The 23,350-nt window shown below is 49.3% G+C and overlaps 1 protein-coding gene across 1 annotated transcript in view; it reads left to right on the top strand.

The window, feature by feature from the left end:
- CAPN14 (calpain 14) overlaps positions 1-23,096 on the top strand; it is a 24,589-nt gene extending 1,493 nt beyond the window's left edge. Inside the window, exons 2-21 of the mRNA XM_021697668.1 lie at positions 389-458; positions 1,319-1,437; positions 1,574-1,710; positions 2,396-2,570; positions 3,195-3,257; positions 5,446-5,531; positions 6,743-6,817; positions 7,888-8,051; positions 8,963-9,126; positions 9,647-9,655; positions 11,557-11,762; positions 12,696-12,732; positions 13,226-13,282; positions 14,787-14,844; positions 17,485-17,549; positions 18,846-18,914; positions 19,548-19,626; positions 20,231-20,347; positions 20,682-20,737; positions 23,070-23,096. Of these exons, the coding sequence (XP_021553343.1) occupies positions 389-458; positions 1,319-1,437; positions 1,574-1,710; positions 2,396-2,570; positions 3,195-3,257; positions 5,446-5,531; positions 6,743-6,817; positions 7,888-8,051; positions 8,963-9,126; positions 9,647-9,655; positions 11,557-11,762; positions 12,696-12,732; positions 13,226-13,282; positions 14,787-14,844; positions 17,485-17,549; positions 18,846-18,914; positions 19,548-19,626; positions 20,231-20,347; positions 20,682-20,737; positions 23,070-23,096 (1,833 nt within the window). The remainder of the gene's footprint in view (positions 1-388; positions 459-1,318; positions 1,438-1,573; positions 1,711-2,395; positions 2,571-3,194; positions 3,258-5,445; positions 5,532-6,742; positions 6,818-7,887; positions 8,052-8,962; positions 9,127-9,646; positions 9,656-11,556; positions 11,763-12,695; positions 12,733-13,225; positions 13,283-14,786; positions 14,845-17,484; positions 17,550-18,845; positions 18,915-19,547; positions 19,627-20,230; positions 20,348-20,681; positions 20,738-23,069) is intronic.
- The last annotated feature ends 254 nt before the right edge of the window (positions 23,097-23,350 follow it).

Below are 23,350 nucleotides of genomic sequence, written 5' to 3'. Positions count from 1 at the left end.
GAGGCCATTATGTTGGGGGACGGGGTGGGAAGAGGCAGTAGGAGGAGAACAAGGACAATGGGAAGATCTCTAGGAAAAATATGAACACCCTCTAAAAGACATACTTCCATTTTAACAGAAACTCCAAGCAAAGGCATTTTGGTACAAGTGCTATTTCTCAGCATCCACACAGAGTTCTCCCGGACTCTGGCTTACATGGGCTGCAAGAAGAAATGAGAAATGCGACAGGCTGAATCCATATGCCAGCTTGTCTGGGACAGCCCTGATTTCACATATATTCTATATCTATGTCCCCGTAAGTCCAGTCTTGGGGCATGGGAAACTACGGTCACTGTAGCTCAAGGAGCTTCTTCTTGGTCAAAAGGGCAATTCCGTCTGTCCCCCACAGGAGCTACACAGCAATCCCCAGTTCTATTCTGCCAATGCCAAAAGACTGGACCTGTGCCAGGGAGTGGTAGGTAAGTCTGTACAGCCCCTGGACACACAGGCCTGGCAGCTGCTAAGGCTGAGCGGGGTGGGGAAGAGGGGAACTGAGAGATTCCCAATGGGGGAAATGGCCACCCTGAACTCCACCTTGTAGTCTGTGTCCTTTGCCGGGAAAATGGTAACAACTGGTCCTCTGAGGATGTATGGGAATGCCAAAACTTGCCCAAGGATAATCCTCATTACCAGTTTACAGGTCTAAGTTTTGTCTTGGGGGAATGTGCTCACTGTGCTCTAGTCCCCATAATGAGTCCTTTTGGGCACACCAGTCACTAGATGCCCCAGCTAGAGTCCAAGCACGCCTATCCTCATCCCGACTTCCTTTTTAGGGGAATAGAAAAAACCCTCGGCCACAAAGGGGAGGCACAGACGTAGAGACACTTGTTCCATAGACAGGGATCATGGAGCCCAGAAGTGTTGAGGCTTCCCCAGAAGAGCATAGATCAGTTACTTTCTAAAGTGCTTTGACAATTCCTTTAAAAGGCAATCCAGCCCCCGCCAAACTTGAAGGCAGGACTTTAAGAAAAGTTTGGTTGTGTTTGGGTCCAAGTTCCTGAGGATGTGGCATTCAGGAAGCTAAAAGCTGGTCCAGGAATATGGCTCAATTCTTGGTGTCAAGTTGAGATTCCAGCCAATGCTCCTCCCCTCCTTCTGCTCACTCACTGTCTTCCTCCTCAGTTTTTCTTTCCCTTCTGCTAAACGGGGCTACAAGCCCAGAGAGGAAAGCAGCTGGGACTAGGCATTTCTTGCATGTAACGTCTTCAATAGATTCACGCAGACACTTGCAGAACGTAGGAAGTACACCCATGCAGACGCTATGCGCTCTCTGGCTTAGGTGATTGCTGGTTCTTGGCTGCTTTGCAAGCCCTGACTTTGCACCAGGACATCCTGAGCCGTGTCGTTCCCCTGAATCAGAATTTCACTGAGAAGTATGCCGGCATTTTCCAGTTCTGGGTGAGTAACCTCCTGGTGCCCCAGCCTGGAGGAAGCCATAGGAAAGAGGGTTCTTGCAAGAGTCATATCTTTGCCTCCTGGGCTGACCATCTTCCACGGCAATCTTCTCTCACTGGTGGGCACTTTCTCCTTCCAGTTCTGGCACTTTGGGAAGTGGGTGCCTGTGGTGATAGATGACCGACTCCCTGTGAATGCAGCTGGCCAGCTGGTGTTTGTCTCTTCCACCGACAAACACTTGTTCTGGGGAGCTCTTCTGGAAAAGGCCTATGCTAAGTAAGACAATCACCAGAAATATTTTCCCTCCCCTCCCCTCCCCTCCCCTCCTGTTCCCCTCCCCTTCTCCTTCCCCTTCCCCTTTCCCTTCCCTTCCCTTTCCTCCCCTTCCCCTTCCTTTCCCTTCCCCTTCCCTTCCTCTCCCTTCCCCTTCCCTTTCCCTCCTTTCCCCTTCCCTTCCCTCCCCTTTCCCTTCTTTTCCCCTTTCCCTTCCCCTTCCCTTCCCTTCCCTTCCCTTCCCTTCCCTCCCCTTCCCTCCCCCTCCCTCCCCTCCCCTCCCCTCCCCTTCCCCTTCCATTCCCTCCCCCATCTCTGTCTTTCTGTCTCACTCCCATCAATGCTGGGAGAGCACAAGAGGAGGCAGGTAAATTTTATGAAGTGAGACGCTGAGGCATGGCTCAGTGAATATAGAAGTGATGTATTCAGAGACTCTTATGTAGAGTTTACCCCATCTGAACAAGCATTTGGGAATTTTGCCTTTCCCTAATGGATGGAGTTGTTTAACAAGGATAGGAACTCAGCGTATACGCTTTCTCCTTTGCCCCTGGGATGGAAGGAAGGAGTAGCGGGCACGTGCCCAGGGAAGAACCAAGCAGGGGGGTCACTAGACTCATTTGGACCATCCCAGGCTCCAGGATAAATGGCCCTTCCCTTCTACTCCCACGCGTACTCCTTCCCTGGGCAGGCTCTCTGGCTCCTACGAAGACTTGCAGCATGGACAGGTGTCTGAAGCACTCGTGGACTTCACTGGAGGGGTGACGATGACCATCAAACCGGCAGAAGCCCCCGGCAACCTCTGGGACATCCTAACCCGAGCCACCTACAGCAGAACCCTCATTGGCTGCCAGACCCACTCAGGGGTGCGACTGGGCTGTGTACCAGCAGCGTGTCCTCCCTGCTCCCGTCCCCTTCATCCACCAGCTTCTGCTCTCACCTCGGGGCGGGCCCCAAGACCCCCCTCTAGATCTTGCTCCTAGAGTCCTGCTGCTCAAACCCGAGCAGCCAAGCTGAGCCCTGGGGGCCGGCGAGGCCACAGTCGAATGCAGATGGTGTGCAGACAAGCGAGCTAACAGTGACTAAGTGTCAACCAGGTGCAAGGTGCTTTACTAGCACAACTTGTCTTTACTGCCTAATTTAGTAACAACCAAGAATGTGGGACTAGAGTAGGGAGCCCTGGGTTCAGCCCTGCCTCTGCGAGCGACCACCAAGTCACCCCATGTGATGGTTTAGCAGCTCCGAATCTGAGTTTGTCCTCTGTCCAATGGGACGGGAGTCCCTGCAGAACGGCATCCTGACTTAGACAGTCTCCAATGAGACTGTGGATGCTGAAGAGCTTTGACAACTGTGAGGGCATAGCTGGGTCTCTCCCAGCCCTCCCCATAAGCCCTTGCTCTAGCCACACGGGTCCCCATGCCCCCCCCCCCCGCCCTCAATAAGCTGTATACAGCAGCAGGCTGACAGGAGCTCTCTTGTCTCCACAGAAGGAAAGGGTGCTGGAGAATGGGCTGGTGGGCGGCCATGCCTATACCCTCACAGGAATCAGGAAGGTGGGTGGAACCAGCCCCTCTGTTTCCCGTTGGGCTCCTCCTTCTCTCTCAGGGCTTCTCCTAAGGCTTGGGTGAACACTACTTGCTGTGCCCAGTCTAGGGGGCAAATTCTTTGCCGGGTTTTATAGGTCCTGCCAAAGCAGGTGGTGGGTTCCTGCACCAGTACACCTGTGTTCTGGAGTGATGTGGTAGGTCCAGCCTAGCCTGGGCCACCTGCAGGGCACCATCCCAGCCCCTCCTGCCCTGGGGCAGCCCTGCCAATCAGCCATCCAGCCTGCTGGGCCTCACCGCCCTTCCTCGAGGCCCCCTTTGCTCGGGGCTGCCACTGCCCATGGCCTTCACATCTGGGGCTTCCTGCCCAAATTCCCACTTCTTTCTCACACACTCCTTTTCATCAGCCTCCTGGGTTCTTTCCATGGCTCTTCATCTTTTGAGCTGTGCTAAGCACTGAGGGAAAGATGAATCAGACAGGGACCCTGCCTACACAGAGCTCACAGTCAGGGATGGAGAACCATAGGTAAGAATGGTAAGGAAGCAAAGTAGAAAGTGGAGAGAAGAAAAAATAGATGAAAGGCTTTAGGGGCTCAGAGGTAGGAGAGAACACATTTGCCTGATTGGGTTGGGGAAAGTCAGGAAAGGCTTCGTAGAGGAGGTGGCATTGAGCTGGCCCTGGAAATGTCAGTAGATTTGTCTGAGGGAAAGGGGCACTCCTGGTGGATGGGGCTGCACGGAGAAGCATGGGTCCATCTTACAGAGCCTCCGATGTCCTCTAGACAGGCTGATGTGCCCAAGTCCTCCAATTCCCTTTTACTCTTTCAGATTTCTTGACCTCAGCTCCCACCTGACTTCCTCCTCCTCCTCCCAGATCTACATCAGTCATGTTTGTGTGTGTGTCAAGAGCTTTTCATGAATTCTCATATTTCTTTAACAAAACTTAGATTTTATTAATAGAGTTACATGTTTATGTCCATATTTGTTGTATATTTATTTAACATAATTAGCAAAACTTAGCACTTACTGTGTGCTAAGTCTTGTTCTAACTTCTTCACAAATGTTAACTCAATCCTCAACACACCCCTGTGAGGGGGTGTATTAGCGTCCTGTCGTAACAAATTACCACAAACTGAAGGGCTTCAGACAACGGAAATTTATTCTTTCACAGTTCCAGAGGCCAGAAATCTGAAATCAAGCTGTCATGACGGTCTCTGCAGGTTCTGGGGGGGATCCTTCACTGCCTCTTCCAGCTTATGGCGGCTCCCAGCATTCCTTAGCTAGGGATGGAGAGCTCCAATCTCTTCCTCCATCTCCGCATGGCCTTCGCCCTCCCTTCCTTTCCCTTCTCTTATCACTGGGTTTAGGACCCATCCTAATCCAGGGTGATTTCTTTTCTTTTTAAGATTTTATTTATTTATTTGAGAGAGAGGAGAGAGTGAGCCAGAGAGCACAAGCAGCGGGGTCAGGGTGGGGGTGGGGGGTTGCGGCAGAGGGAGAGTGAGAAGCAGGCTCCCTGCTGAGCAGGGAGCTCGACCATGGGGCTCGATCCCAGGACCTGAGCCAAAGGCAGATGCTGAACCGACTGAACCACCCAGGCACCCCTTCAGGGTGATTTCATCTCAAGTTCCTTAATTTTATTATATCTGCAAAGACCCTTTTAATAAGTAGGATCACACTGGGGCGCCTGGGTGGCACAGTTGGTTAAACATCTGACTCTTGGTTTCAGCTCAGGTGGTGATCTCAGGGTCGTGGGATCCAGCCCCATGTCGGGCTCTGTACTCAGCTGGGAGTCTGCTTGGGTCTCTCTCTCCCTCTCCCTCTGCCCCTCCCCGCTGTGCTCTCTTTCTCTCTCACTGAAATAAATAAATCAATCTTTAAAAATAAATAAATAGAGAATCACATTGACAGATTTTGGGTAGATCTATCTTTGGGGGGCCACCCTTCAACCTGTTACAGCAGATGTAGCTATTAACTTCACTTTCCAGATGAGGAAACAGACCCAGAGAAGGGAAGTAAGTTGTGCTAGGTCTCAGCAGCTCTAAGAGGCAGAACCACTTTCTCTTCTCCCCACGCTCAGGGCCTTTGGTCTTCCACTTCAAGGTCTCATCTGGCAGGCACGGATCTCACCCAGATGGCTGCAACATTTGCATTTGGCACTCAGCCCAGCCCCTAAATTGCTTCTCGTTTTGCGCAGGTGACCTGCAAACATGGACCGGAATATCTAGTCAAGCTGCGGAACCCCTGGGGCAAAGTGGAATGGAAAGGAGACTGGAGTGACAGGTGAATGCCCGGAACAGGCTGGCAGGGGTGAGGACGGGGCAGGGCAAGCCTGTGAAGGAGGCTGCTGTCTGCACACAAATTCAAAAGTGTTCTTTGGTCTCCAGCTGGATCGGGAGAGTGTTCTGGTTGTGAAGGTCAATTGCTCACATTTATGTGATGCTTCATGACATATAGACGGTTTTCTCATTCATTATAATAATTGAGCTAATGTTTATTGAGAGCTTGCCAGCACTGTGCTAAGCATTTTGAATTTATTTTTCCTGCCCTTATTTATTTAAAAGTAAAAATTACCTTGACTTCGAATGTGCAGAGACCAGGTTCCTTAGGTGCAGTCTGGCATATTTCCTTCAGGCACTTCGAATATTTATTATCTCTAATCCTCTGAACAGTGCTCTTACTAGGTAGGGAGTTTTATCTCCATTTTACTGATGAAGAAACTGATGCTTAGTAAGCAAATTACTTAAAGGTCTTTGGAGTCGAATCCAGTGTTCTTTCCCGGGCACGGTTCAGTGTGCTCTTGGGCCCGTTGAGTCAGAGGTAGACAGATCCAGATTGGCCCCGACCTTCTGGTTCCATGTCGTGACCTCCGGGAACTCTGCTGAGATCAGAATGCGATTCCCTGGGTCACGTTCCAGGGATTTAGTTTCGGGCAGGAGTCTGGGCGACGTGAGGGCTCACCTCATTTGCTCCTCCCAAAGGCCCCCGGGTCATAACCCTGAGCTGCCTGCTGTCTAGCATCTGAAAACAATTGTTTTTTATATTTTTAGTTGTTTATGGTGGAGAAGTAATGCAGGAAAGCCTTACTCCCTCGTGGTCCGACATAGAAGTTCAAAATGACAGGCTTGAAAATACATAGTACCAACGTAGGTTCAGATGCGCTCGGACATTTCATAACTTTGTGACTTCAGGACAGTGACTTAGTCTCTTTTAACCTCTGTTTCCCAATCTCTAAAATGGCAACAAAAATCTCTGCCTTGCAAAATTGTTGTTAGCCTTAGGTGAGATCAAGTATGTGAGGGGCCTGGCCCAGAGCTTGGCGCCCAGTGAGGGATGAGTTACTGTCACATGTTGTTTTTAGAAGATGGGATGTGAGATTTAGTTGTTTGCAAAGCAGCATGAAGAGGAGAGAAATAATGACACTCTCGAGCATTTACCCCATGTCCTCCACAATCCTTCATTCCCCACGGAAACACCCCGTTTTCTGTTTTCAGCTCAAGTATGTGGGAGCTACTGAGCCCCAAGGAGAAGATTCTACTGCTGAGAAAAAGTGATGATGGAGAATTCTGGTATCTGACCTGGGGACTCGGGAAGAATGCCCTGGCTTACATTTGGACAACCAGCCTGCAAATATTTACTGGGAGCCACACATATGCCAGGCACCTCGTGTGCAGAGATCGTGAAACCCTGATAGGGGCCCACAGCCCCTGCAAACGGTCATGGTCCCTATGATGAGTGCGGTGACTGCTGACATGGCGCTCGGTGGACATTGGGTGCAGAGCGTGGGGGTGGCCGCCTCCTTCTCCCTGACTTCCGCCCGGTCTCTTGTATCACTCAAAACACTCAAACCCAAGGTTTTGTCTTTCCTGGCCTGAAAGGGAGATGAGGAAAGAAGCCATAACTATAAACTATAAGCCACCTCAGAGCAACATGGCATGACTCCCACCCACCCCAAAGCCACTCACCCCTTTTATGAAAAGCCACCAAGACGCCTTGAGCTGATGCTGTTTCTGGGTGTCTGAGGCGAGCCCCATCTGCTCCACTTTCCCTTTGTTTTTGGTCCTTACTATTAACCTCCACCCTTGTTCCCATGGGCCACTCTTCCCCCATTCTGTACTCTTTCTAGACTGCTGTGACCCCTCTCTCTTTGGAAGTGGGGTCCGGCACTGAACTCAACAGCCTGAAACTACTATTAATTTCCACTTTACAGATAAGTAAACTGAGCATCAGCCAGTGCAGATAGCATGCTTTGGGTCGCAAAGTGAGTAGGGGCTAAGACTTTTATCAATGAATAGTTGAGAACCGACTTGTGCAATTATTCTTGAACATTTATATCTCAATTGGCTAGCTAGGAATGCCTCAGTTCAGCTTTATCATCGCAATCAGCAAAGCAAGAACATTTTCCCCAGGCACGCTTTGCAGGAAGCTGCTTCCAGTGACGGGCTGGGGGTGGGGGTGGGGTTTCTCGATGGCCCACCTCCCCTGATGCCTCCTCACACTCATCTAGCCAGCGCCACTCTCCCGTGTCCCAGGCCAGCTCAGCGGGACAGAAGGGCGAGGTCATGGGGCTGGGGCTGGTGGGGCCCCTACTTTAGTCCTGATGAGTAGACATTGTGCTGTGCCCCCTTCCTCTCCACAGGATGACACTGAGGGACTTTAAAGCACATTTCATGCTTCTGGTCATTTGTAAACTGATCCCAGGCCTGCTGAATCAGGAGGTGGGCCGGAGGTGGGCATGCACCATGCAAGAGGGGAAGTGGGAGAAGGGGAGCACGGCTGGTGGCCGGATGAAGTCGCCCCGAGGTAAGCACGTGCACAGGAACTGGGGCTCTTGGGGCTAGAGTAGCAGCTTTGCCAGCAAGGGTGGGGATGTGGGCACACTGTGGGTGGTGGTGGGGCCTGCGCCCTGCACGGGGCATCTGGCTGAGTGTGAGGGATTTTGCTGGTTGAGCCGTGTGCTCTGGCCCTGGGCCGTGTCCTCCTCAGCCCCAAGAAGCCACAGGCACACATGCATGGTAGAAGTGGGGGTTCAGTCTTTGGTTTTAGGACAAGGCCATTTCTATGCTGAAATAACCACCCCTTAAAGGCAGGCTTGAAATAGTAATTTTATCCTAAGTATCAGGCCCTCCTTGCCTGGAGGTCGGTGGTGAAACAAAATCAAGGATTCTCAGCTCACCACTTACAGGAGACAAATGTGTCTGAATTCTCAAAGTGGAGAGATTTGGTCACTGTGTCCCTTTCTCCGCAATGGAGGCGCTGAGCCATCTCTTTGGAAGGAAAGACCTGTAGGATATGATCTCAGTGGGCCAGGTGCTCTTGGCTCTGGCTTCCCCCTCTCACCACAGAGGTTCCCCCAGAGGCTGAAGCTTGGTCCCTGTTAAAATGCAAACCTCCCTGGGATCATGGACCTGTTCTCCTCGGTTAGTTAATACAGTTCCTTGCTCAGGCAGTCAGTGCTTATGGGGCACAAAGTCTGTGCCAGGAACCATGCTGCACAAAGGGGCTACAGTGATGAGAAGAGCTCTCGGTCTGTGTGTCTGTAGGACACGGGGTGGAAGGGGTGGGATTGGAGGGGGAAGAGAGGGGAGGCTGAGAACCCCACTCTGTCCAGATGGACCTTAGGGTGGGAATCTCAGGGCAGGTGCCCTGGGTCTGTGGGAGTGTGAAGCTGAGGGAGCCGGGGGCCTGGCTCACCTCACTTTGCTCTGCTCCAGACACATTCTGGAAGAACCCACAGTTTCTGCTGTGTGTCTGGAGCCCTCAGGAGGGCAGGAGTTTCCCGATGCCCTGCAGCGTGCTGGTGTCCCTGCTCCAGAAGCCCAGGCACAGGCACCGCAACCGGAAGCCTCACCTCGCCATCGGCTTCTACCTCTTTAGGGTGAGTGGGCCTCCAGGGCCCGTGGCCTCGTGGGGCATCTCCCACCACTGGGCATCCTTCCTCCCTGTTTCTAGTCCTCTTCACCATCTGTCTCTGTCTACACGCAGACTTGGGTGCAGACCTTGGCTCTGTCCCTTGGGAATATGTGATCTAGAACACATCACCTGCTGGCCCTTGAGCATCAGCTTTCTCATCTGTAGAGTGGGGACACTGATATTTACGCAAAGGGTAGACCAGAAGGACACCGCATGCCAGTGCTCCTCGTGGGGCCCGGCACGCAGTTCATACAATCAAGACCGCTGTTCTTTTCCTCTCCCAAAAAGTCAAGGTTGCCTTCCATCACCCTTTTCCAGAATTCCTGATGATGAATTAAAATGTCACTGACTAGAATAGCAAGTCTTATGGGAGAGACGGGGGCCCTTGGCGGGGAGCCTTCCTACATATCAGCCTCCGTTCGTTTGTGCTTGTGGAAGAGTTGCATTCCCTGCCTAATGAGGCCTCTCTTTTTTCTGCTTTTCAGTTGAGCAAGGTGAGTGCCACACTTGACCAGCTGGCCCTGGTTTGGAGTGATGTCACGTGTGAGGTTCAGCTTGACTGTAGCAGCCTTACGTGAGGAATCGTGAGCATGTCCGGCAACAGTGCCGAAGGGATGGGCGCTTGCCGTTCTTTTTACCCAAGGACCCTGAGAAACCCTTCTGCCTCTTTGGGGGGGGGTCTCTGAGCCTGGTGTAGAACCAATACATGTTAGAATTTATTAAATCCCTGTGTGAATACCTAGCACTGATATTGAGGACCATCCTGGCGTCCAAAGAATGGTAAATCACAGTCTTAGAGCCTGAGTTATGAAGCCCATAGTAAAACAGATCTGTAACATATGGGACATGAGGAGACCATGCAGCCCCCCTCCTTAGGGACAGGGGACAAAGGCTTGGGAAAATGGGACAGAAACACAGGCAGGGGACAGGAGCAAGTGTGGCTCTCATGTGCAGTGGGAGCCTAGAAGAGCAGCTGAGAAGGTTGGAGGGACCCCAACCTCTGCGAGCACGGAGGCTATTATTTTGTTTCCCAAAGTAAACAGAAGTGGAAAACTGCATTTTCTCAAATTAGACTGAATCGAGTAAAAGGGTTTTTGTAAAAGAAACTATTTCTGTATTAGGTGTCTTGGGTCAGTTTTGGATTTTTTTCCTCCTGTAGGAACACTGAAGGCTCCCAAAGTTTCCCATAATTTTTTTAAGTTATTTATATCATGCATATTTCTAAATAGAATTTGGGTCAGCCTACAATAAAACTGTAAACAGAACAAAACTATAAGCCAGTTAAAAATTTAAAGGGCAAGAAAAAAGTCATATATGGATAAGGTAAGCAGTTGAGTCTACAGGGAACGCTAAACCTAGGACAGCTAATATGGCTGATTATAAAATTTAGTTCTGAGATTCCCAGTAGCCAAGGCAAAAATGGCAACAGGATGAGTCTCTAGTTCTTATTGTCTGATAAAAGAAAGCATGCATCATCAGGAGATACATTTTATTTCCTTAGCCTTGAGTGGAACCTGTGAAATGTTTTTATGTAAATGGGTAATGTCTTTGTTATCTATATATAAACTGGAGTGAAGAACCAGCACATGGTCCTCTTCTCCCTCTACAACCCTTGAGTGAGAGCAAAGGGGAAAGGCAGCAAGAGAGAAAGATAGGGAAATAAAGGAGGGAGAAAGGAGAGAGAGAAAGGGAGAAAATAAGAGAGGGGGGGAGAGAGAGAGAGAATATGAGATAAAACAAAAACACATGCCCAGGCAATGTGAGAAGCAGAGCCTGATTCAGGTCTTCTGAACTTTTGTCCAGTTCTCTTTCCCCTTCACTGAGATGATGTAGAATGTCCAGTTTATCTGTACGTAGCTGTTTTACTGTAGGTGGGGAGAGATTTGGTGGTCCACCAGTATCTGTGACCATAGTCATGTCATAATCAACCTTGAAATTGCATCACGTACATGGAGGCAGCATCAGGGAGTGTAAAAGACATGGACTTTGGAGCTCAGCTGCCCTGCATTCCAACGCTGGCTGGGACTCTTACCAGCTAGGTGACCTTGGGCACATGACCTAACTTGTCTGAGCCTCAGACCCTTAACCGTAAAATGGAAAGTGCGGACACAGTGACATTTCTCACGTCGTTTGTATACAGCATTGTTTTTAATGTAAAGTTAAATGGATTGACATGTGGTTCATCAGCCCCACATAGGATTCCAGCAGTGGTGCTCATTCCTGACATGATGTGTTTTATCCTCTCCACTCCTCACCCCTTTATCCTTCCACTGGAGCAGGTTGGGTTTGGCTAATCAGAGACCACCTTCATCCTGTCTCCTGGCCAAGGACCCCAGGGCTGGCTACAAGCCCTGGGTATCATCTTAACTGGGGCTCTTCCATCCTCCACCCACAGTACTATGGTGACCAGAGGAGACTGCCTCCTGAGTTCTTCTGGAAAAATGCTCCCCTAAGTTGGCCTGAAGCATTTCTCACAGAGAAAGAAGTGAGTCGGGAGCTGCAGCTGGAGCCAGGGACATACCTCATTGTGCCCTGCACCTCTGAGGCTGGCCGGGAGTCAGAGTTTCTCCTGAGGGTCTTCTCTAGGAAGCACATCTTTCAGTAAGGACACAGGACTCCCCTGGAGGTTGGGGTCCCCTCGGGCCAGGGGAGGTATGGAGGAGGAGGTGGAAATGGCAGAGGATGGGGTCTGTATGGCCAACACAGGACAGGGGTAGGGAGAGCAGGGAGCTCCCTGCATGGAGAGCACCCTTCCTTTCTTCCTCCCCACTCTGCTGAGAAATGAACAGTCTGCTAGACATTCAAGAGAAAAAACTAGACTAGGCCTGGCCCCTGCCCTCCAGAAGCTCAAGGCCTGGAAAGGACAGGGACGTATGAGCAGTGATTTATGCTATACTATGTCCAGTGCAAGCATTTATCTACACAGGGTGTTAGCAGAACATCAAGGAGGAGCATCTGAGCCAACCTCCCATGGTCCTGGGGGAAGCAGGGGTGGCTTTGGGGAGGTGTTAATTTCTAGGAGCTGCATAGGGATTGTGCACATGAGGGGAGGCTGTCATCAATGAGCAGGCTCAGATCCATAAGTGTGTGCAAGTGAATCAATAGACATACATCCCAGCCCAACTTCTGCTGCTGCTTATGATTGTTTTGACACGACAGCCCTTCAGTGCTTAGAACCCAGTTCTCTTTCTTTTTTATTTCATGGTTTGGCCCTATGTAGTCTGACTTGGCCTCGAGCCTCACTGCCTGTCCGTGCTGATAGTATATATGAGTAGGAGTCGTTTGGTGTAGGTGGGGTCAGTGAAAGGCATGCCCGGCATGGAGATGAGCAACAGCCCGGGGGCATGTGGGGAGCAGTGTGTGGGGCCACGTGGCTGGACGTCCATTCCAAGGAGAAGTGGGGGGAAAGGCGTGAGAGTGGGGCGAGCCCACATGGCAAATCAGCTAAAGGACTTGGAAGATGTGTTCCCAGGGGAGGGGGAATATTGGCCAAAATGCTCTCAGGAAGTAATTCTGCCTTTTGTTTTCCCTCAGTGAAATTGGCTGCAGCGTCAGTGCTGTCTTCTCTAAGGTGCGTAGGCAGGTGGCATTCCACACGCTGGGACCGTTTCCAAAGGACAGTGGGCTTCTCCCTCACGTTCATGTGTCGGGGGAAGAAGTCTGCAGATCCTGAGGACCCTACTCTATGGCACCCATACTCTGTTTTCTTTTGTGCCCTAAGAGTCCCTAGTTCTGCTGTTTTTATACCAGGAGAACTGCCTTTCTGGTCAGGTCCTTGTCATGGAGGGCCCAGAGTGCCCGGTACATGAGTTATACATCGACTTGCTTCTGCTTCTTTCTACCTGGTGTTTCTTTTACCCATTGCACTGTTTGCTACTTCTCCAAAGCCAGTGAGAATTGGAGAAACAAAAGATGTGTGAATGCTGTGGTAGAAAACTTAAGACGGTGCTCAAGGTGCAACTTATAGATTTCTGGGGCTTGGGGGTCATGAGACATTAGTGTGTGCCTGAGCATCCATTCATCCAGGTGAATGATGAGGTCTTTCCATGTGTCTGTTCCTCTAGGAAATAGTGGACCAAAATGAAGGGCAGGATGAATTCTTCACTAAACTCTTTGAGAAGGTAAGTTGGCCAGGGGTGGTGGCGAGCAGAAGGCAAAGCGGGGGACAAAGTGGAGCATAGAATTCCATGGAGGATGTGTTTGCAGCTGCCTGACCCTGGTACAAAGTGTGATATAAGGCTCCTGTTCCCCAAACTGCCACTTTATATTCAAGTCCTCGGGTTTTTAGACAAGTAAGTGGAAGTGGATTGTCTCCAGAAGGCTCCTGTAAAATGCATATCTGTTCTTGGAAGTGACTTTGATTAGTTGTAGGAGAAACAGCTTTAATCTTTGATCCCTGAGAAAATGGAATATAGAGTTTAGAATCCGTGTTGGCAGTGGGTGCAGAGCATGGTAATGACAAGCCCCAGGGGCCTGGGGGAGACCAAGGAGGAAGACCCCTTGGGTGGTCACCTAGAGAAGGGATAGGGCTGGGAAGAGGGCATTAGGGAAGAGGAGGGCCTGGGGCTGCATACCTGGTCCCCTTGTGGCCTTTCCTTAAGCTGACCCAGATCAGGAGGCCAGTGGTGTGAGGTAGGGCTCTGGAGGCCACTCTGTCCCTAAGCTGCAGGACACTAGATCCGTTGAGGAATAAGACACAAATACACTAGAAATCTGGCATCTGACAGCTTAGTGATGTCATTAAAACTACAAGGGATGAGCTCCTTGTGTTGGCAACTCTCTGGATTTAATTCACAATGTGCCTGCCCCCCAGTCTTCTCTCATATTCACCCCTGGCATTTTGCCTAATGTAGCCAGAGAGGATAGTCAGAATCTTACCTGTGTTGTTCATAAATGTTTTCCTCCATACCAGGGGTTTCCAAACAGTTTCTGTTGCAGTCCTTTTATCAAATGGAATCTCATTGAGAACCCCAATATATATAAAACAGATAAAAATGATATATTATGAATATGTATCTGTTTTATAAGCTCACATTGATGATACTTACATTTCATTTATATTTTTTAAGGTTAAATTTTTTTTTTTAAGATTTTATTTATTTGAGAGAGAGTAAGCACAAGCAGGGGGAGCAGCAGAGGGAGAGGGAGAAGCCGGCTCCCTGCTGAGCGGGGAGCCTGATACGGGGCTCAATCCCAGGACCCCAGGATCACGACCTGAGCCGAAGGCAGACGCTTAACCAATTGAGCCCCCCAGGTGCCCCTTTAAAGTTAAATGTTAATGTAAAGGGTTGCTTCTGATAAACTCTAAAATTAAAACTTGGAGCCTTGGCTGAAGATCGCTTATTAAGAATAAAATTCAAACCAAATTGTTTGCTGAACTCCTGAAGCATCTTGATGAAACTCAGTTTGACAAACACCATTATTAGACTGTTTCTTATGAGTCCTGTCCTGCTGGGGTTCCCTGGACTTGACACCCGGGCTCACTTACTCTGCCCAGAAGTGGCGTATGTTCCGTGCTGAGCAGGTGTGGGGGTGACTTCCCAGCTCTCTTCTCCCGCAGCCCCTCTGCATCTAATGAACCTTCGGTAATGATAATTTTCTCCTGCTACTCTGCTCCCACTTCAGTATCCAGAAATAAATGCAGTGCAGCTGCAGAAGATCCTGAACCACATGACCTGGTCAAGTGAGTATTTCAGAGTCATCCTGTAGGACTCAAGGGGCACGGCTCTTCTAAACTCCGGGTCTACTCTCTTTCCCCTGTGGGACACGTGAATTCCTGCACGAGGGTCCCCTAAGCAGTGGTGTCTTACACCAGAGTGGGTCATATAGTAGTAAAGAAATTTATACAGCTTGGAAAATAGATTTTTTGTTTTTTGTTTTGGGTTTTTTTTTTTTGTTTGTTTGTTTTGTTTTGTTTTTGCTTTGCTTTGCTTTGCTTAGTTTGGGTGTGTAGAGATACATGGCTGTGAAAATAAAGATTTCTGATGTTTTGCTAGTTTGGGAAGAATATCTGAGTGTTTCTTTCTTGGCATATAAATTCCATGTGGAAGAACTGTACCCAGCCTGGCATATAAATATTGTATTTATATATAATGTAAGTGTTGGCTAGCCCTCCCAGGGAGCTTTCTAATGAACTCGTATTTAAGTTGACCAACCTTCAAAAATTTGAAGGAGGGGAGCACATCCCCTCAGAGGGCTGCAAATGGCCAGTGTGGATGCCCTCATATGAAACTTGAGATAAATTATTACAAAAGCTTAAAGTCCATGGAAAATTTTTATATGTATATTTCAAGTGGAAAGAACATGATTTCTCCAGGGAGGAGAATGAATTTCAAAACAAAGAAAGTAAACCAAACAATTAACAGGTATTTGCCACCTAACATATGTGATTGATTCTCCTTTATATGAAGCCAAGACTTCAAACCCAAACAAATTATAGTCTAGTGTGTTGTATAACTCAGGGCTTGAAATAATTTCCAGATGGTTCCTCAAAGCCAAATTCAGGTATTATAAAAGAGCCAGAAGGAGAGATTCTAGAAATTATAGAATATAAGAATCCCCCCCACTGACACACACACCCTGGAAAATAAATTCTAGGGAAATTATCTAGAAGAGAAAGTTTGAGCACATTTATAATTTTTTAAATGTTTTGATCACAAGTATGCAAAGTGGTTTTCCAAAGAATGTGTGGACAAATTGCTTTCATTTAGTCCTATGAGAGAAATTTTGGATTGACAGATCAGAGAACTACTGTGGTTTTGGGCAAAATACTTGGTAAAGTATCTGATGGTAAATGATGACATGTGGGTTGGGAAGTAGCAATATGAGATGTATTCACAAGTCTGATTACCATTCCCAAGAGTTATATAAATGTGAAACCAGAGGGATAAATCTATGTCATAGATGAGAGTCTGTAAGTATAGATGAGAATCCCTGGTTTCTACCCTTGGTCCCCTTCACTTCCTCAGGTTTTATCAATGACTTAGAAGAGGACATGGGAGGTGGGCTTATCAGATTTGCAGATGGCACAAAGCTGGAAGGAATCATTAATATAATAGATAGCCGAATTGAAATTCACAATGCTCATAAGCTGTACCCAAACCAAAAAATGAAACAGAGTCAGGATGATAATTAAAAACTGTCACTTCATTATTTTTTAAAAATTGATTGCCTAAGTTCCTGGCAGACAAGATCTCAGTTTTGTGGCAGTTTATGTGAAAGATATCTGGTTAATATAGTTGACCTGGAGCTTAACATGGACTCACAGTTTCAAGTTGCTGCTAAATAAGCTCATCTAAATTCAGGCTATATTTAATGAAAATGTTTAGATTTGTATTTTTGAAACTGCATTCCAAGGAGTATTAGACACTATGAAGTTTTAGGAAATGTTCCATGAAATAAAAGGGATTAGACTCTGTGGTCAATTGTGCTCGGGGAATTCTGCATTAAACAAAAACAAAATTTCGATGCTGGCTTCTCAGTACCATTATATGCTAAGATGCATGGTGAATGGATAAAAGGGTCTATAAATACAAAATATTTCAAATATAGTTGAACTCAAAACCCCTTCTCTGCAGAACATCATCACTGGAACATAATTTGGGAAATACAGCTTGAAAATTTGGGAAGTCATAGTCCCCTTGTACTCTGCTTCATTAAACTGCAGCTCAAGGAGTGCATTCCAGTCTTGGTACCACATTTAGAGAGAAGATGGCAAAGCATAGGGTCTAGAAGAAGGCAAAGAGAGTTTAGAAGCCACGTTTAGTATGGAGAGGAGGCGTTGAAGAGCAGACATATGCCTGTCTATGCCTTTCTGGAGGCAGAACTTGGACCAGGGACTGAACTTTGCAGGAGGTTCCTTTGGAAGTAACATAAATTTCTCCTGACTGGAGCTATGCATCCATGTGAAAAAGCAAACACCCATAACCGAGAGACCGTCCACCGAACATCTGAGGAAAGGATCCCCCAGTTTAGGTGGAACTCGGACAGATTGATCTCTCAGCTCTCTTTCGGATTTGGGAGTCCATGACTCAGTGCCTATGTCCTAGGTACCTGGGGCTACGTTCACCTGCCTATGGTGGAAGCAAAGCCAGACTGTAACCGGCTCATCTCCGCAGGGCTTTATGGTGCTCTTTGGGTGTAGGAACCACCACTGAGCCTTCTCTCTGTCTGCTGCCCTCTTGTCCTTACTCCCCGCTACCCCCCATAAATGATGGTCATTGGAACCTACAGGTGGCCTAGACAGCTCAGCCTCTTCCCATTCAGAAAAGGGCTGTGCCGTCCTAGGGCCACCCCCATGCACACTTTTTCTGTCCCTCTGCAGGTCTGGGGAGCACCCAGCCTCTCTTCAGCCTGGACGCCTGTCAGGGGATCCTGGCCCTGCTGGACGTATCTTTTCAGGTTTGTGGCAGGAGGCATGCTGCTGCTGGTGGAGAGCCTCGCACTGGGCCATGCTGCCTGGGTTTGAATCCCAACTCAAGCGCTTCGTAGTCGTGTGATCTCAGACAAGTCACGTAGCCTGGTTGTGCCTTCAGGCCCTCATGTACAGCGTGGAGATGCTATTAAAAGCTACTCTGTAGTATCAGTGGGAGAATGCACAGAGCAGTGACTATTAGCTATGAATAATAAGAATCTTATTTGCCGACAGTGAGGATGAGGCGGCTGCAGGGGGTGGTGGTTAGGAGCAATCCTCTGGGTAACAAGAAGCTGTTCCAGGAGCCTCAGGCTCCCGACTTTTGCAATTGGTGACCAGGCAGTGGCTGCTCCCATTTACAGAGCAGGAAATCAGAGGTCAGTAAGCTCAGTGGCATGCCACAGACTCTGCTTTCCTGGCTCTCAGCCCTGTGATGTTTCTAGCAAACCCTCTGCCTTTCTAAGTGGACAACTTAATCACAGTTTAATTATCCACGGAAAAAAGGGCACGTAGAATGGAGAGTGTGGGGTGGGGGTTGCAAATATAAAAGCTGTCTTTGAAGAAACGTTGCAGAAGACAGCGTGCGGCGGTGGGCAGGTGTGCCGGCATCGGAGGAGGTCCCAACCTTACCACCGGCTGCATGAACTTCAACAGGAGCATCCTCTCTGAGCCCCCATTTTATCATCCATTACAGGGGGAGAGTGAATACCTACCTCACCTAGGAGGTGAAAATGAAGTGATGTAGGACAAGCGTATAACTTGGGCTCAAAGAGAGGTGTGTGTGGTGGTATGTTGACCTGGTCTCCCTGATGCAGAGGTGTTTGGACATGATACGATCTACAAGGCCAATCATTAAGCTTTTAACTTTTTATAAAATGACTAAATATGAGAGCCACCCTGTGACAGACTCCTTCCAGAAGTTGGTTTTAACAATAATGGGGAGAAAAAGTTACTGTTTTTTACTTAAATCACATCAAATTGGCTGTGTCAAAATATCCTTTCTCACTGAATGTTAGCTGTTGTTGTCACCAACATCCCCTCCATCATCAATCTTCTCCCAGTGCAGCTGTGTTTCTGGCTCCTTCTGTCCCTTCCTAGCAAGGGCGAGGGAGCCCTGGGCTGGACTGACCAGCCAGCAGAGGCCAAGCAGGGCTATCAGACAGGGAGCAGGGCTGTCCACAAATTATACTCTGTTGTGCGGAGGGCCAGTTGCTGCTCCCAGAGGTGTGAATGCAACTCCCCTAGAGGCTTTGACCTTAACCCTCTATCAGCTTAATGCATCTGGTACTGTGAGCATCCAGGAGTTCAGAGACCTATGGAAGCAGCTGATGCTCTATCAGGTAAGAACAAGTCTTAACCATACCTCCTTGCGGGGGTGGGGGGCAGAGATGGCAGTTCTGCGAAACTGTGTAAGGCACCACGCCTCTTTCAGCCCCGTGACCCCACTGTTCACCCAGCTGCTCTACCCTCCCTTCAGTGCGCCTGCCTTCCCTCTCTCCCAAACCTAGCCTGTTGCAACGGCCTCCTGGATTTCTAAAGTGCATGTCTGATGATGTCGCTTCTTACTGAAAGCTTGTTAAGACTCCCCATGGTCGTCAGATAAGGTCTGAACTCTTTAGCATGGCAATTAAAGTCCTGCATCAGTTGGCTTCTTTCTATTTTTCCAGTTCTTACTCACCACTATCCCCCTTGTCTCCTGAGTCCAAAAGCTGGCAGCCCTTCAAGGTTTGGAGAATGTGCCTAAGTCAAGTACATTTGGCTATACCCAGGCTGTCTATCCGCATGACAAAAAAACCACTCCATATCTCAGAAGCCCGGACCCTCTGCCTATTCTTGTCCTGGCAGCAGGCCCTGCTGGCGGGGTCTCACGCTGGCAAGGGTCCACTGCTGCATGGACGCTGGGGCACAGAGGGGCTCTCAGGTGGTGCTTGGACACGCCTGGTTCCTGAGCCTTTGGTGTGGGTTCTTCACAGGAGGTTTTCCACAAGCACAACAGTAACCAGTCGGGATACCTGAACAGGACTCAGCTGCGGGCCGCAATGAGGGACGCAGGTAGGCACAGGCTGAACAGGGGCTGCCAGCCGCACCCTCGCCAGGCTGGGAGGGCAGGGGGTGCATCACTTCTGAAGTAATTCTAATGTGTGGAGTTGCTCCCAGAGGCCCGAAGATGTGGATCTGCAAATCACGGAAACATTTATTATCACTCTCACTGTGGTCACAGCCGACATTATTGAGGGCTGGAGCATCCATGCTCTTGTTTAATCACCCACGCCGAGTGATAATCCCCACTTTACAGAGAAGTTACAGCTCAGAGAAGTTAGGTAACTTGTCTGGAGCCTGAATCCAGGACTACCAGGCCCCAAAGTGGATGTTCTTGACCACTCTTGAGCAGACTGCCTCCTGCCTTGAAGGCCAGGATCCCAGTCGATAAAAAGATCCTCATGCTGGTGGCCTAAGGGGCAAGAATGGGGAGTCGAGATGGAGATAAAGTTAATGGACTAAATAATTAAACAACCCATACTGAACCCCATAAAAGAAGACCACCGTGTTATCAGGATTCAGGTCCTGCAAGGGGAGGGAGCTGAAGGGGCCTCAGGTGGCGGGGAGGGGGCATGAGGTCCCCAGCACCCACAGCCGGAGTCTGTGTTCCATGCAGGAATCGTGCTCAGTGATGATGTCTGCCTGCTGATGCTTATCCGGTACGGCGGCCCCAACCTCCAGATAGACTTCGTCAGCTTCGTCCACTTGATGCTGCGCGTGGAGAACATGGAGGGTGAGCTGGTGGGAAGGAGGCAGGGCCAGAGGTCCCTCCGCACTCCTTGTGGATTGCCCACCTGTCCCCAGTTCAAGCAGGAGGGAGGACAGCAGCCGGCCAGGAGCTATGGGGCACGCTGGCTCTGTGCCTGAGAAACCCGGCTGCATCGCTCCAAGCTCATGTACACCCCGCCTGTCCCAGGGGCAAAGGCCTGAGGCAGCTCGCTTACCCTTGTAAAGTGTGGCCACCTGGGGCTGAAACCAGGTTCCCAGGCGCGGGGACGGAGGGGAGGAACTGGTCGTAATGTTTCCAGCACACGTTAGCTGTGTTCCTTTCTGCTGCATTTTTACAGATGCCTTCCAGAACTTAACCCAAGATGGCAAAGGGATATACCTCCAGAAGCCAGAGGTAAGCCTTTGTCCATGGGGTGGACTCACATCATCTTAGGCAGAGGGGGCCACGGCAGGTCCAGGCTCTTGTGAAGGAGCAGGGTTCTGGGTCCTTTGTTCTACTGAGTTGGGGATGTAGACCTGCATTCACTGCACTCATCCGTTCATTCGTCCACTCTTTACTGAGCACTCAGTCTGTGCTGGGTGCATAGGCAGGGACCTAGACCCTGACTCAGTGGACCCAATGACTGTGACCACAATAATGCCATGGAACAAATCCACCCAACTTCAGCTGTGACAACAATACTCACTGAGTTCCCCAGTTACATGTTTGGGAGTGAGTGTGTCTCCGCTGGCTGGCTTGTGACTGGTGGGTGAACTGGGAGCTTTGCTGGGGTACCTTCATTGAGGAAGCTCTGGCTAGGCTGGTCTCATTGTCTCCGGACAATGGCAGAAGTACAGGGGAGCGAGCTTACACATGCAGGGCCTCCCAGATCAGGCACTTCGTACTCTGCCACTCATTCTGTTGTCTGAAGCAAGTCGCATGGCCAAGCCCACTTCCAACACTTGGGGAAATAGGCACCTCGAAGTCACTTGCAGAGGGCATGGACACAGATTGGGTGAAGACCCAGGCCAGCAATGAACTCCAGCACAAACAGTAATAGGGGACCTGGTCTGAATAGGGCATTTCACAGAGGCATTTCTGGAGGAGGTGACATCAAAGTTGAAACCTTGATGATCAGAAGGAGCCAAGGAGGCAGAGTGGAGAGTAGGAAAGGCTCAGGCTAGAGGGAACAGTGTGTGCGGTCCTGGCTAGAGTAGAGAGAATGACAAAAGTGGCTCAAGGTGAGTCTGAAAAGATCAGGGTCAGATCTTTCTCAGGAGCTGGCCTAGCCTTTCCCCTATGGCCTGGGATTCTGATCTTGTGTGGGTAGCCTCTTCTTGAACCTCATATAGTGGTTCACACGTAATAGGAGCTTGACAAATGTTTGTTGAGTGAATGAGATGATATGCTGATAAGACAAATCTGTGCCTGACACTGATGGTCTTCCCCGATGATTCAAACCCCGTGGATTTACTGAGCACCTACTATATGTCAGATGTAGCACTAGGTAGAGTTTGCTGCAAAGACGTTGGAGTCTGGAATTAAATTATCTGTTCTTTCTTCGTAAAAATACATCCTCTGTTTGGGCTGCTTAAAAAGGGTCTAGTAAAAGCTGAGGTTTCTTCATTGACCTCAAATGTCCATTTTATGTAATATCTTTCCAAGATATTGGGATCCTCAGTATGTGTCTTGCCTCAATCACAGTCATATTTGAATGTGAAGACAGGATTCACCTGGAGGGAAAAAGGTTAGAATCTTCTGAGCCCATTTCCTTCTCAAATCCCCAAGCTCACGTGCTGATTCCAAGCAGTCCGTCCGTAGTGCAGTCTCAGAGCTGGGAGAGCAGGACAACGTGAACGTGCAGTTGAAACAGGGCAGCCCACAGCCCGAGCAGGCTGCAGCACTGCAGTGTGCCATCATGGGACGAGAACTGGACTGAGACCCGAGTTGAACCCACAGCACTGCTTGTGACTAGCTGTGGGACCCTAGGTGACTCAACTTCAATATATCTGGGCCTCAGCTTCCCCACATGTGAAATGAGTGAGCTGGTTCTCTAAGATCCTCTTCAGCTCTGACCATCTCTGGCTCCATGAGAAGGAGATCCTCAGGGCCATCCAAGGAAGCTTGTAGGGAGTGGCAGCCAACTTGTTGGAATTTCACGCTGGTTTTCTCTGATGCCATTGGTAACTCCATCATTGTCATCTTCATCACCAACATCAGCAGCAGCAACATTCTGATGTAATTGGCCTGAGGAGTGGTTTCTCCAGAGGTCCCCTCTATTCGAGTCAGAGGGTCTGTTCATCACACCCACATAAAGCTGTCAGACAAATGGGCCCATAAATGTAAACACGTAGAATATGCTCTAATGGATTTCTGCTACCCAGTTGGTCCACACACCTGCACACTGATGTCATGAGAATGCCAAATTGAATTCATGGCAGAAAATTGCATTGATTGTTGAATACAGAATCAGCCAGTATCTTGGGTATCATCATTCACCGGCACCATGAGAAGTCAAGGTTGATTATATTTCAGGTTGATTTATACTTACTACCAGATGGTGTGGTCCCTCTGGCTAAACCATCCATTACTGTCCTGTCTCCATGGCTTCCCAGGAACGAGGGGGAGGAGGTCCCAAGTCCTGTGTCAGGCTCCAGGGTCTAGTGACCAAAAAATGAATCACCCCTTAGCTGGATGTCAGAGGTCTGCCTGAACTGACCGTAATTTGCTTCCCCATTATGTCCAGTGGCTGATGATGACTCTGTACTCCTGAGAAGGCTGGGGCCCTGTCTGCCTTCACCGAGGATGCTGCATATGGCTCAAAGGTAGCCTTCGGCTGAGACCAATCCATACTCAACCCATTTACCATTCTTCAGGACCATGTCTCCAGTCATCATCATCTCAGCTGGGAAGTTTTCTTTTCTGCAGATCTCCCCTTCAGATAGGCAGTGTGCAAAAAGGGAAAGGAATTAGCAGAGACTGCCTTGGACTTGTAAAGACCAACTGTCATTCTCAGGGCACAACCTT

This window comes from Neomonachus schauinslandi, chromosome 10 (genome assembly GCF_002201575.2).
Source record: "Neomonachus schauinslandi chromosome 10, ASM220157v2, whole genome shotgun sequence".
Taxonomy (NCBI): domain Eukaryota; kingdom Metazoa; phylum Chordata; class Mammalia; order Carnivora; family Phocidae; genus Neomonachus; species Neomonachus schauinslandi.
This window is presented reverse-complemented; position numbering and strand designations above follow the sequence as displayed.